Below are 15,096 nucleotides of genomic sequence, written 5' to 3' on the forward strand. Positions count from 1 at the left end.
ATAAAGTTCACTATAAGCTTAGTTTGAAGTAAATTGGATCATTTTTGACGAAGTTATGAGCGAAAAACGATTTTGACCTTTTCGTGACCTGACCTTGACCTTTGACCTAATTGGACCCAAAAGTTAATGGGGTCGTCCGAGGTTCATTACCCACTTGTGGATACAATTTGACAGTGTTTGAGCCAGCCGTTTTCCCGTAAAGTTGTATTTTCGTAAACATGTTTTAGTTTTAATGGAAAATTTGTAATTTTGACCGATGACCATGACCCCCAAAACTTCGGACCCTACCGATCTTCACAAATATGCATTTTTCACTATAGGAATGGGTAGGATAATTACAACTGACAAATAGAATAAGGTTCACTATAAGCTTAGTTTGAAGTAAATCAGATCATTTTTGATGACGTTATGAGCGAAAAACGATTTTGATCTTTTCGTGACCTTGACCTTGACCTTTGATCCAATTGGACTCAAAAGTTAATGGGGTCGTCCAAGGTTCATTGCCCACCTGTGGATTGAATTTGATGGTGTTTGCAAAAGCCGTTTTGCCGTAAAGTTGCGAACAGACAGATATACAAACAAACAAGCAGTCATAGACTGGTACTTACGAAATTGTCAACTTGACCTCTGACCTTGTCTAATAAAAGCTGTCTCTGGAGAAGGTAGCGACGCAAACCAGAAGTTTCTACGATGATTCTGTACCAAACCATCAAAAATCGAATGTTTGACCTCACTGTGACCTTGACCTTTGACCGATTTTGACCAAAATCTAATCAGCATTCACCATCACCTTCCTGAATCAGGTGGTGTAATTTGACATTGGTAGCTTCTTCCGTTCTCGAGTTATCCTGCCTACAAACAAACAAACACACAAACAGATGACGGAAGTCATCAATATACTTAAGAAATCTTTAGATTTCGTAAGTAACAAACAAACCGGATGATTACAATATCCCGCTCCCTCCCTCCGGGGGGCGGGATAATAACAAAACACAAAAACATTAAAAAAATTTGCATTTTCTTCTTTGGATCTTCTGTTGTTAAATTATTGTGGTGTTGATGTTGCACAGGTTTGATGGACTGAATGGCCTCCACCTGTGTCTGATTTCCTTGTATAAAGGGAAGATAAAAAAAAATGAATTAGAATGAATAAAGAGAATTGTGGAAAAAACAAAAAAAGATTACAGAGAAATGTGAAAGGAACAAAGATGCCAGGAAGAACCTGGATGGATAGATTTCAGGAGTTATTTCCTAGGCTCAAACACAGCAACATGTACAAGCTACCAGTTAGTCATGCTAGCCACCCAACCTCAACAAGGAAAAGCAGAGTTTGATTCGACAAGAGTAAAAGGTTGTTGAGAGGGACAGAGGTATGATACAAAATGCTGGTGGACTATTGTCTTCATATTGTTCTGTTTTCCGGGGTCAACGAGGGTTTTACCAGGGGGTTTGCTTGGGTCACGGACCTCTGAACTTGAAGCCGACAAGTCACAGATAATTTTGCAATCCGACGGGTTACTGGGCAACCGCTGATGCTGGTTGGGGCAACAAGGCCACGTTACCTACTGGTGACCTAATGACCTTAACTGGAGAACTGCACTCTTAACGTCCCACCCTTATTTAATTATGAGGTACAGTCGAGCAAAACTGTGGATGGGGCATTGGCTATCTTGGAACAAATTAGTAAGGCACAACTTCCCGTTTATTTATTTCAGACATGCTATGCTGAACCAATGAAGGAAAAGAGACAATCGGACAGGTTTGACAGTTTACCGATTCCCGAAAGGCACATATTTACAGGCACATTATTCAGAGCACATATTTACAAGGCACATGCAGAAATCAGACAAGGAAAGCTTACCCCAAATACAGAAGTTACCCTTGTACAATCCTACCTATCTTGGGATGGGCAGGTGTGCCACACTCACACCAGGAAAAGTGGAAAGGAAGATGGAGAGAGAGAGAGAGAGAAAGAAAGAAGATTGAGTTGTGGTTTGTGGCCTCTTGCTTACCCCACACAAGCAGGTGTGCTTTTGTTTGTCCCAAAGTGGATGGTAGGGAAGGGAAGGATGTGTGACGGTGCAGTTTAGGGAGAGGTGTAACGTGTGCAACGTAGGCTCTTAAGGAAGAGTGAGAGGTGTGGATGAGTGCCTTGCCCATGCGATCAAGAGGAAAATCCGTTTATTGCTCTTTGCGACAATTTTCTTTTGGGCGTCTCAAATAGATGAATTAGGGGGTGAAAAGAAAGAACAAAACAAATCGTGTGTGTTGGTTATGGAGCCTGCTGTGCACCCAGGACTGTGTGCCTTCCGTCCACCCTCAAGACCCTATGGTCCGTACCACTTGGTTTCTCCCCCAGTGCCACACTCGTACAGTTGGGATCTGGACAGGCAACGGCTCGTTCAGACAGAAAGGCAGGTTTGGTTTGTGGTTGCTCCACTCAGGTCTTTCGATGTGCCAGACAAGCACCAAATCCCAGCGTGTACTGGCATTAATATATCGGCACTCAGACGGGGCGAGTCTTCAGGGAGCAGAGGTCGCCGCAGCATGCTTTGACACCTGCTGCATCGCCTCCCATTGGTTCTCGTTTGCCACAGTATGACGTCACATCTTGGTTGCTTGCCTTCTGCGGCACTTGCCATTGGAATCGCAGCGCCAGTGTAAGCCTTGATGGTGTTTCTGTGACTGTGTGGGTATGGGAAGTTGCAGGAGAGAATAGGATGGTGAAAAGGAAGGTATGGAGGCCAGGAGATATTGAAATGGATTAAATGAAGAGGGAGGATCTGCAGGAACTCACTGGGTTTGAGAGGAAAAGGGTGAGGGATAGAGGGGATGTATTGATGAATGGATGATGAATCTCAAGAAAGTGGGGAAATTACAATGGGGATGAAACAGGCTAATATTCAAGGCATTTCCCCCCATCCCAATCATGATGGGAAGGTACCTGATGAAGCACATTTACTAATGAAATATCTAACTAGAGAACCCCTTTTTGTGTTGAATGCTCCACCCCAGGGTCCATTTCTATAACCACAATAATATATTTGGAGGGAAAAACAACAGCGTAGAGTCGGTTGGGAGATTCCAGAGACGAGAAATGGAGAAGGAAGGGAATGGATCTGGGCACAAAGACTAGTTTCTTGCTATTATATGCGTGACCTGAACACGAACGGTTATTAACATGTATTCCAAAATACTTTGCATGCGAGACATATGGAGACAACCACAACACAGCTCAGACATGCTTACACAAATGATGAGTTTTTGGCAAACGTGTGTGCTGCAGATTTTGTCGTGGATGCCACTCGAAAGGGGAACAAGATCCGCTTTGCCAATCACTCCGTGAGCCCCAACTGTTATGCCAAAGGTAGAGTAGGGACCCCTCTTGGTGGTGGGTCCCTTCTTGGTGGAATAGATTTTGGTTAAGGTCTGGATTCAGATCCCCTCTTGGAATTTTGTATCTTACTATCAGTGGGATGCAAAATGTCAACTGTTCAGGCTGGTGGAGGTATACCCTCTACTGAGAGCCAGTCTAGTTCAACTGTGTTTCCATGGGGTCATCAAAAATCATCACAGGGAATGGCAATTGGCTAATTATCAACTAGCTACTCGACCAACTGTCCTTCTAAAGAACATGTTTGTTGCAAGAGTAGTTTTAATGGATACCAAATAACAGCACACGGAAGTTTTATCCACAAAGTCTAGTTTAAAAATCTCTTGCATTTTACATCTGATTTATATTGTGAAAGGTGTTTGTATATCACATAATTTCCCAGTCATTTTTACGCCCCCACTGACGAAGTCGCCGGTGGCATTATGTTTTCAGGTTTTCCGTACGCATGTACGTACATAGGTCCATCCATGCTAACTTTCTCTGTTTTCTCCACAACCGCTAATCCGATTGATACACAATTTCTACCATCGATGTGACTACTCGTGCAGAATGTTTCAATGGTAATTTTGACATCATAGGTCATGTGGTGTGGCAGCCATGTTGGAAAAATGGAAAAACTTTTAACCTCTTTCTCCAAAACTGCTGCATGGAAAAAATTGAAACTTGGCACATGTGACATACTCCCCATGGGAAACAAGTGTGATTTTTTTAATGTGGGGGGATGTCATTGCACATGTCAAACGCTTTATCCAATCAGTATGAAGATTTTTGAGGGTCATCTCGGGATAAATTATGCCTGCTGTTGGCTTAATGGTTAGGAGGGTGGCGTGCTTTGGATCCTCGGGTCCTGAATTCAAATCCCACTCAGCTGTTGAATTAACACCAGGTGGGGTTAACTCGGCCTGTCATCCTTCCGAGGTCGGCAAAATGAGTGCCAGCATGCTGGTATCCTGTGTCGGAGTGGCGATCCATCCAAGATTGTGCCCAATAGTCAAGGAGACTGTGTAGAGCGTTGGTGCTGCTTAAGCAGAGTATGGTCCCAATCTCCTCCTCCTCCTTTGAGGGCTAAATTGCATGGGGGGGGAAATCGATGACATCATTGGTCATGTGGTTTGGAAACCCTATTGTTTTTAATTTTAAAATCTTCTTCTTGGAAACGGCTCAACAGCCGAAACTTTACAGGTATGATCCCCTATCCATGAGGAACAAAGAGTTCTCTACCTATGATGTCATAGATCACATGGTTTGGCAGCTATGATTTTTTTGAAGAATAATCCTTTAAAAATCATCTTTTTCAGAGGAGCTTGGCAGATCGTGGGGAAACTACACACATGTTCCCCAAACCTTGGGGATACCAGGGTGTTTATGAATAATTAATGTCACATGTTCTGGAAGCCAGATTGGATTGAACAAGAATCTTAAAAAAATTATTTCTCTTGAACCGCTTCATCAATCGACGTGAAGCGTCACAATTATGATCGAATATAAATGGGGAATATAAATTTAAACTGAATTGGATGCATGGTCTGGCAGTCAGAATTATTTAATATTTTGAATCTGGGTTCACAGATTTAAATCGAACTTGGAGCAAGTATGTATAATGATGTACCTTAATAATGTGGGCAGATGCATATCTGGTGACATCACGACATCCAAGAGTGCCATTCTAGTTTTATAATAAATCTAATAAAACATGTAAGACACCAAGCCAATAATGTTAACAACATATCCCCCATGGTACCTGTTTCACTCTGATAACCCAATAATGTTAACAACATATCCCCCATGGTACCTGCTTCACTCTGATAACCCAATAATGTTATCAACATATCCCCCATGATACCTGTTTCACTCTAATAAGCCAATAATGTTAACAACATATCCCCCATGGTACCTGTTTCACTCTGATAACCCAATAATGTTATCAACATATCCCCCATGGTACCTGTTTCACTCTAATAAGCCAATAATGTTATCAACATATCCCCCATGGTACCTGTTTCACTCTGATAACCCAATAATGTTATCAATATATCCCCCATGGTACCTGTTTCACTCTAATAAGCCAATAATGTTATCAACCTATCTTCCAGTGTACCTGTGTCACTCGAATAAGCCAATAACGTTATCAACGTTATCCCCCATGGTACCTGTTTCACTCTAATAAGCCAATAACGTTATCAAGATATCCTCCAGTGTACCTGTTTCACTCTAATAAGCCAATAACGTTATCAACGTTATCCCCCATGGTACCTGTTTCACTCTAATAAGCCAATAACGTTATCAAGATATCCTCCAGTGTACCTGTTTCACTCTAATAAGCCAATAACGTTATCAACCTTATCCCCCATGGTACCTGTTTCACTCTAATAAGCCAATAACGTTATCAAGATATCCTCCAGTGTACCTGTTTCACTCTAAGCCAATAACGTTATCAAGATATCTTCAGTGTACCTGTTTCACTCTAATAAGCCAATAACATTGTCAAGATATCCTCCAGTGTACCTGTTGCACTCTAATAAGCCAATAACGTTATCAAGATATCCCCCATGGTACCTGTTTCACTCTAATAAACCAATAATGTTATCAACCTATCTTCCAGTGTACCTGTTTCACTCTAATAAGCCAATAACGTTATCACCCTATTCCCCATGGTACCTGTTTCACTCTAATAAGCCAATAATGTTATCAACATATCCCCCATGGTACCTGTTTCACTCTAATAAGCCAATAACATTATCAAGATATCCTCCAGTGTACCTGTTTCACTCTAATAAGCCAATAACGTTATCAAGATATCCCCCAGTGTACCTGTTTCACTCTAATAAGCCAATAACGTTATCAACCTATCTTCCAGTGTACCTGTTTCACTCTAATAAGCCAATAACGTTATCAACCTATCTTCCAGTGTACCTGTTTCACTCTAATAAGCCAATAATGTTATCAACCTATCTTCCAGTGTACCTGTTTCACTCTAATAAGCCAATAACGTTATCACCCTATTCCCCATGGTACCTGTTTCACTCTAATAAGCCAATAATGTTATCAACATATCCCCCATGGTACCTGTTTCACTCTAATAAGCCAATAACATTATCAAGATATCCTCCAGTGTACCTGTTTCACTCTAATAAGCCAATAACGTTATCAAGATATCCCCCAGTGTACCTGTTTCACTCTAATAAGCCAATAACGTTATCAACCTATCTTCCAGTGTACCTGTTTCACTCTAATAAGCCAATAACGTTATCAACCTATCTTCCAGTGTACCTGTTTCACTCTAATAAGCCAATAATGTTATCAACCTATCTTCCAGTGTACCTGTTTCACTCTAATAAGCCAATAATGTTATCAACATATCCCCCATGGTACCTGTTTCACTCTAATAAACCAATAATGTTATCAACCTATCCCCCATGGTACCTGTTTCACTCTAATAAACCAATAATGTTATCAACCTATCCCCCATGGTACCTGTTTCACTCTAATAAACCAATAATGTTATCAACCTATCTTCCAGTGTACCTGTTTCACTCTAATAAGCCAATAACGTTATCACCCTATTCCCCATGGTACCTGTTTCACTCTAATAAGCCAATAATGTTATCAACATATCCCCCATGGTACCTGTTTCACTCTAATAAGCCAATAACATTATCAAGATATCCTCCAGTGTACCTGTTTCACTCTAATAAGCCAATAACGTTATCAAGATATCCCCCAGTGTACCTGTTTCACTCTAATAAGCCAATAACGTTATCAACCTATCTTCCAGTGTACCTGTTTCACTCTAATAAGCCAATAACGTTATCAACCTATCTTCCAGTGTACCTGTTTCACTCTAATAAGCCAATAATGTTATCAACCTATCTTCCAGTGTACCTGTTTCACTCTAATAAGCCAATAATGTTATCAACATATCCCCCATGGTACCTGTTTCACTCTAATAAACCAATAATGTTATCAACCTATCCCCCATGGTACCTGTTTCACTCTAATAAACCAATAATGTTATCAACCTATCCCCCATGGTACCTGTTTCACTCTAATAAACCAATAATGTTATCAACCTATCTTCCAGTGTACCTGTTTCACTCTAATAAGCCAATAACGTTATCACCCTATTCCCCATGGTACCTGTTTCACTCTAATAAGCCAATAATGTTATCAACATATCCCCCATGGTACCTGTTTCACTCTAATAAGCCAATAACATTATCAAGATATCCTCCAGTGTACCTGTTTCACTCTAATAAGCCAATAACGTTATCAAGATATCCCCCAGTGTACCTGTTTCACTCTAATAAGCCAATAACGTTATCAACCTATCTTCCAGTGTACCTGTTTCACTCTAATAAGCCAATAACGTTATCAACCTATCTTCCAGTGTACCTGTTTCACTCTAATAAGCCAATAATGTTATCAACCTATCTTCCAGTGTACCTGTTTCACTCTAATAAGCCAATAATGTTATCAACATATCCCCCATGGTACCTGTTTCACTCTAATAAACCAATAATGTTATCAACCTATCCCCCATGGTACCTGTTTCACTCTAATAAACCAATAATGTTATCAACCTATCCCCCATGGTACCTGTTTCACTCTAATAAACCAATAATGTTATCAACCTATCTTCCAGTGTACCTGTTTCACTCTAATAAGCCAATAACGTTATCACCCTATTCCCCATGGTACCTGTTTCATTCCAATGATTGTAGGTTTTGATTCCAAACAATCTGGTACCAGAATACTGGTGTACAAATGGATTGATTCAAACCAAATTGATTGAATGTGTACTGGTGGCGTCCATTATTAAAATGCCATTTGAACTCCATTCAAAGTTAGCAATCCACTTATGAAATAATTAACATTGTGATTTGTCTGCTTGCATAAAAGTATGTCTAATCACCGACTCGCTCAAAGTGTATGTGTAATCACCGACTCACTAAAGGTGTGTGTCTAATCACGGACTCGCTAAAGGTGTGTGTCTAATCACGGACTCGCTAAAGGTGTGTGTCTAATCACCGACTCACACACTTACCCAATTCATAATATAATCTATTTCCTGAACTTAATTTATGAGATTTTGCTTCGAGATGAAAAGATGAAAAAAAGAAAGAAAAATAACCTCAAACATGGGACTTCAAGAGGAATAAAAAAAAACGTTCATTAACGAGGCTGTGCTGGTTTTAAATGTATGACGCCCACCACCATCGTCGGCCGCCATCTTGGTTTTGGGGTCATTCTGGTACACTCCGATGTGTGAGACGTTCCTACATGCCACAGATCTGGCACACGTTATAACATATTTGGGTGAATATTTGATCAATCTCCTACGACTCATAAATGTGTTACACGTATGAAACAACATTGTACCCTCGTTGATGGTAAATTTGAGTTTAATTACTTTCTTAATCTAAAATAAATGTGGTAGTTTAAAAAAGAAATTGCTGTAAATATATATATATATATATATATATATATATATATATATATATATATATATATATATATATATATATATATATATATATATATATATATATATGTTTACTGTATATGGACTAACTTCCTGTCGTGTGCCGTTTATTTTTAGTCATGATGGTAAATGGTGACCATCGTATTGGTATATTTGCCAAAAGAGCCATTCAGACTGGCGAGGAGTTGTTCTTTGACTACAGGTATGTGTAACCTTTTGTGCGATTCATTCGGTCATGTGACGTGCATCGTGCTGATACGTCCGATGCTTCCATTTGATTATTGCTCTCAGATAGGGCATCAATTACCCGGCCTAGCAGCTGCACTAGCTTTCACTGACCTTTTCGAAATACTTTTGTGCAACCAGCTGGCAACGCTGTGTGTCATTGACCAAGGCAATCGTGTTGTGGCAGGACAAGCCCGTTACGAAGGCAAAGGCACCCCGGCATAGTTATCGTGAAAAGAGCAATGCCTGTGCTGAAGCTGTGCACTAATGTGATTTTTCTTTTCTTCATCGCTACCTCCCATCACCATCACCACGACGTGCTGCAGGTACAGTCAGGCGGACGCGTTGAAGTACGTGGGGATCGAGCGTGAAATGGAGATCGTTTGACACTCCGTGCCAGCTTCTGTCGACGACAAGGCCACCTCATCCTTTTGCTGCGGAAAACCAAAGCTGTGTTTTTTGTTTATCGAGCAGACAGTTTGTCGATGTGAGAGTAAGTTAGAAGCATGAAAGTTAATTTCTGCCAAGCGAGCAAGAAACCGGTGGCATCGGTTGTACGAGGCCGTGTGGACTTGAGACTTCGGCGTCGAGCTCGGCACCAAGGCAAGCTGGACGATGAAACGGTGATGTGAGCGCCGAGGTGTTCAAGTTATTTAAACCCCTTTTTATACACGTCTCTGCAGGAAAGTCCTTTTTTAAATGTATGCTCTTAAGAATTATGCGCTATGCAGGTGCTTGCTACGGCAAGCAGCCTTTGTGTAATGTTTAAATGTGTAAAGAATGATGTATTACTCCACACCGAATTGTAACGGTGGACGTTTGTGAAGATGCATTGTTCGAATCGCTTGGTGAAAACAACATACGAGTTGTGAAATTATGAGGGATGCTTTGTGGGATCACGTTTTCATTGGGAAAAAAAAAACATTTTCTGCAATGAATTTTGGGTAATGTTCTCATGAAAGCTGCTGATTATCTGATCTTGGACAGTGAAGACTCGACTCTAAGCCTTACTTGCGAACCCTCGTGTCGTACCTGCCTGGCGATACGGAAAGATAATTGATGAAATCGACAGAATGTCAATTGAGGTATGCAAACCGCCATGGGAACCAAGGTGAAGCCAACGCTCGGGGCGTTGTTGCTCCGCCGAAAGGATAACACTCGAGACCTCAGCTTCTCTCGGCAGTTCCTTCTCCATATGGATTGGTCGAGTCGAGTGAACTGGCTGGTGGAATGGGCAGTAGTCTTCAACCACTCCTGGGTTTGCACAGTGAGCTGTTACTGCGAATTCCATCATCCAACAAAGTTGTGTATGGGGCACTCGTTCACCAAGTGGTGTGCTGTTTGTTTTTCACCACAATTCACATACCTCCATCGATGTTTTGTTTATTTCTTTTCTTTGAGGAGATTTTGGATGCAGCAAAGTGCCCCCACCACCCCCACCACCACAATTGACCATGGTCCTCAACACCGTCCCCTCCCCTGAACTTTATCACCTTCCTTGTGCAGAATAACAATACATTTGCTCTGTCAGCTGAAGCCAAATGGTTTCAACACTCTTGTGCTCAAATGTGAACATGAAGTTTGAACTCTGTAAGAATCTGGTTTTTCATGGTATCGGATGAAAGGTGGTTTACAGTAACATTTCCAGAAAACGTTTTATTCGAAACTTGCTTGTGAAATGGTGACTACAAACAAGTTGTGTACTCATGAGAATAAAAGCTGTTGGTGTATGCATTATCCAAACACCAAAACGATTGTTCCCTCTGCCAAAAACATCTGACTAACTGCAATATCTCCATCTGGTTCCACTTGGATAAGAGAAATTAATCTTTAATTGCCATGTCTGTGTCCTTGTGCAGATTTGAAGGTTGTGAGATTTTTGGAAGTTGATCCGAACTCAGGTTCTAGTGGTAAAGGAAATATTTGTGATTTGATAACTGATGGATGACGACTGTGCCTCGGATGTTTGGATGTGCGAAGAGACTTCGTGCACAAACTGCAATTGGCTAAAGACACCGATGGCGGCATCACGGTCACTGCGAGTAAGGTAAGTGCGATCTTTTTGATTTGTAATTTGTGACTGAACCTGCCGGCATGGTTGGACTTCCCTCGAACACACTCGGTGTCGAGCTGAGCAGTAGCATTCGGAAGTTGTTTGCGTGAGTGCAGCATCCGATTGCATAATTCGTGGGAACGTACTCATCACGTGTTACACGGTTATCCTGTGAAGCACGTGATGACTTTGTTATTAACTTATTGATCTAAATTAAATGTGCTGATAGGTACAGGTAATTGTTTGAATGACCTAAGAACTTGGAGCAATATGCCTTGGAGGATTATTTCGATGTGTGAATGAGAAGCAATTAAATCACTCCACAACTCACATGGATGTACACTCTGGCATTTTTACTTTACACATCCACCACTTATTTACTGGGAATGCATTTTACTTGAAATTGAATGGAGGTGTTAAGTGCATGTAATGTGGACTTTAATCTGCGAGGCCCTGGGGCCCAGCTCCTTGCCTCAAGGCTTGGTCTTGGAATTCCACGGGACAGCTTATATTTCTATAAAGAAAAGCCATATCTCTCTATTCTTGTCTGTTGCAGGACCTTTGTTAAAATTTCAAAATCAAAATCGTTTTCATACGAATCGAGATTTAAAATGTCTGTGTTCTCACAGACACTTCATGCTCGCTGTTGTGTGCACTCTTCGGCTGCTGGTTGCATCATTTTCTTGGGGTGTGGTCGTGCCACTGATGTAGTGCCCCTATTACCAATACACTGGTACTCATTTTTCTGACTTCGGAAGGATGACAGGCTGGGTCAACCCCACCCGGTGTTAATTCAATGGTTGCCAGGGGCTTGATCTTAAGTCAACACCAGGCTTACAGACACTTCATCACAGGTGTGTTAGCAGAACCCAACCACAGCCTCTTTAGCCAAAATATCCACACGAGTACAAGAACATTTCTGAAACCTGAGATCATTTAATTAAGCTCTCTTCAACTGCATTATTTTTTAAAAATGAAGAAGCAAGATAGAAATTAATTTTCTTTCGCTCCTGTTCTTAGAAGATGAAACGATAATTTCCTTCCAATTAAAATCGTACGATTTATAAATACAAGTTACAGAATCGAGAATAGCTTGTGATTCCATTTCAAGTTACTCATATTGTTTTGGTTGTCCCAGTTGGCCAGTTGAAATCCAATGAGTCTCGGTTTAAATTTCGTTATTAGCACAAAGACTGATCCGTAGAGAAGAGCATGGTTTACATAAAATGGTGGACCAAGAGGTGACAGGAATTGTGGGAAGTTGAACAAAAGTTTTTTGTTGTAAAAGCTTTAAACATCTTATTCTTGTAATTAACTCAAAGATCATCAAAACACTCGCTCAAGTATTTGAACAGAAAAACTGGATAAGATTTCTTTAACTTAACCCGAAGTACCGAGAATTCATGGAACTTACTGATGGCGTGGTGATGAACAACTGATGTTTGGTCACATTGATGTCTCCAGATGATTGAATGGTGAGGCAAAAGAAGAAATAAAAAAAATTTTAAATGTAAGAAAAACAAGCTCAAATGAGCGAAGATCCTCGTCCTCTTAATGATGACGTCATAAAACGAATATGACGTCATTGTGATGTTTCACGTTTGCGATTAAATTATCTGTGCTAATGCCCGGCTTGATTCCCGCAAACAAAATTCAAACAGCTTGCCTAGTTTCGGAGATAATGGTGGAGGCGATTTCCATTTGTGGCAATATTATGACGTCAACTTTTTTCTCGGAAGAATTTCCAAAATCGGAGATGGTTGCTGCCTGCGCGTGGGCTTTCTGCATATACATGGCAAGTTTCACGAAGATCCGATGAAAACTCTGGGTTGTGAAACAAAAAGTCAAAAAATAGGAATGACATCATAAAAATTGATATGATGTCATAGTGATGTATCATATGTGCGGTAATTAATCTCTGCTAATGCCCTGTTCGATTCCTGCAAACAGAATTCAAAAAGCTTGCCTAGTTTGAGATAATTTTTTAGGCGATTTCCATTAGCGGAGATATTTTGACAACTTTTTTTTTTCTAGGAGGAATTTTCAAAATCGGAGATGGTTACTGTCTGCGCAGGGATTTTTACATATCTATGCCAAGTTTCAGGAAGTTTCGATGAAAACTGTAGGCTGTGAAACAAACTAGTTTCGGAGATAATGGTATAGGCGATTTCCATTTGTGGCAATATTATGACGTTAACTTTTTTTCTAGGAAGAATTTCCAAAATCGGAGATGGTTACTGCCTGCGCGTGGGCTTTCTGCATATACATGGCAAGTTTCACGAAGATCCCATGAAGACGCTGGGTTGTGAAACCAAAAATAGGAATGACGTCATAAAAATTGACATGTCATAGTGATGTATCATATGTGCGGTAATTAATCTCTGCTAATGCCCTGTTCGATTCCCTCAAACAGACTTCAAAAAGCTTGCCTCGTTTCGGAGATAATTTTTTAGGCGATTTCCATTAGCGGAGATATTTTGACGTCAACTTTTTTTTTCTAGGAGGAATTTTCAAAATCGGAGATGGTTACTGTCTGCGTAGGGTATTTGTACATATATATGCCAAGTTTCAGGAAGTTTTGATGAAAACTGTAGGCTGTGAAACAAAAAAGTCCACAAGAACAACAACGTGAGTAAGACTTAGAGATCCTCCACGAGGATCTAAGAAAGAGGGGTACCTTGTGGAGAAATGATGCTTTTGTGCATGCTCCATTGTAGTTATACAGTATTATTTAAATAAAAATATATTGCGGATACTTTTTGACTCGGCCTCGTACGTAAAAACGAAAAGCACTGTCGGTCCGTCCGTGAAGCCGAGAGACTATATTCCTCCTAATTCCATACTGTTTGAACATCAGTTGCACCCTGATTTCACACACATAGTCTATTAATTACGTACTATTGGAATGTACCCTTCGACCCTTAGACTGCTGAGACCCTTTTGACCGTTGAAGAACCTTTAAGACCCTTAAGACCAAAAATACCCCAAGGAAAATGAAGACACAATAGTCCCTGAGCACCGAAAAGACCCCACCGACTCAAGACCCAAAATACCTACAAGACCCTTTAAATCCCTTTCAACACTTTAGATCCTTTCACCCTTTTGATCCTGAGAACCTTTCAGACCTTTAGACCCCTTATAACTTAACACCATTTAGACCCCTTACAGTCTTCAGACATATTAGATAACTTAGACTCTTGATCATTTAGAGCTTTAGACCACTTGGACCTTTTATGTTTCAAATATATTACAAACAAATAAATATAATTTCACCAACATTACAAATAAATTTGTAGAAATGAAATGTTTATTATGATTGGTGGAAATCATGACAACAGAAAAAAATCTGTGACGTCAATCTCTGCAACAATGTGTGGAGAGGTGAGCGTAGCGAGCCGATCCACGCTAGTAAACCAATAAGACTGACGGACGGACATGAAGCAATTGCTTCACCCCTCATTTCACTTTGCGTGTGTGGAGTAACAACCCAACAAAGTGTGTTATGCTATTTCATCATTTATTGTGAAACCCCCTCTCCACAAAGGGTGCAGAAACAACAACAGGAAATATCAATGATGACAATTATATGTGCATTTTAAAAATATGAAACTTTAAACTTGAAATCCATACAATTATCGTTTTCATCCCTCATGTTGAATTTCTCTCGGATAAACCTAACAATTTCCAATTCGTGTCAAACCGCATTCTTCAAACCCATTGTCCACAGTAATGGTGCATCTGTAGTCACGTGGACAATGCCACTTCCATCCAAGGTGTTAGACGTGCTCACGAGGACACCAAACTGCAAACGCTGGTCAACTGAACAGAGACATCGAAGAATGGGAACTCGGACAAAGAAAAATCCTTCCAAACAATACATCAGGCCTTCTGAGGTTTCCATTAAGAAAACAAAACAAAATCGGTGATAAATGTAGAAAATAG

General features: G+C 40.5%; 2 protein-coding genes across 11 annotated transcripts in view; one reads left to right on the forward strand and one right to left on the reverse strand.

Moving 5' to 3' along the window:
* Positions 1 to 10,838, forward strand: part of EZH2 (enhancer of zeste 2 polycomb repressive complex 2 subunit) — a 125,008-nt gene extending 114,170 nt beyond the window's left edge. For all 6 annotated transcript variants that reach the window (XM_085893452.1, XM_085893455.1, XM_085893454.1 and 3 more), the window contains 3 exons: positions 3,287 to 3,367; positions 8,994 to 9,078; positions 9,428 to 10,838. In XM_085893452.1, the coding sequence (XP_085749578.1) occupies positions 3,287 to 3,367; positions 8,994 to 9,078; positions 9,428 to 9,488 (227 nt within the window). In that variant the 3' untranslated portion in view covers positions 9,489 to 10,838. The remainder of the gene's footprint in view (positions 1 to 3,286; positions 3,368 to 8,993; positions 9,079 to 9,427) is intronic.
* Positions 10,839 to 14,654: 3,816 nt separating this feature from the next.
* TPK1 (thiamin pyrophosphokinase 1) overlaps positions 14,655 to 15,096 on the reverse strand; it is a 57,652-nt gene continuing 57,210 nt past the window's right edge. For all 5 annotated transcript variants that reach the window (XM_085893462.1, XM_085893458.1, XM_085893460.1 and 2 more), the window contains one exon: positions 14,655 to 14,973. In XM_085893462.1, the coding sequence (XP_085749588.1) occupies positions 14,849 to 14,973 (125 nt within the window). In that variant the 3' untranslated portion in view covers positions 14,655 to 14,848. The remainder of the gene's footprint in view (positions 14,974 to 15,096) is intronic.

Source organism: Eptatretus burgeri, chromosome 8 (assembly GCF_056783735.1).
Source record: "Eptatretus burgeri isolate ZD-2024b chromosome 8, Ebu_testis_v1, whole genome shotgun sequence".
Classification (NCBI taxonomy): domain Eukaryota; kingdom Metazoa; phylum Chordata; class Myxini; order Myxiniformes; family Myxinidae; genus Eptatretus; species Eptatretus burgeri.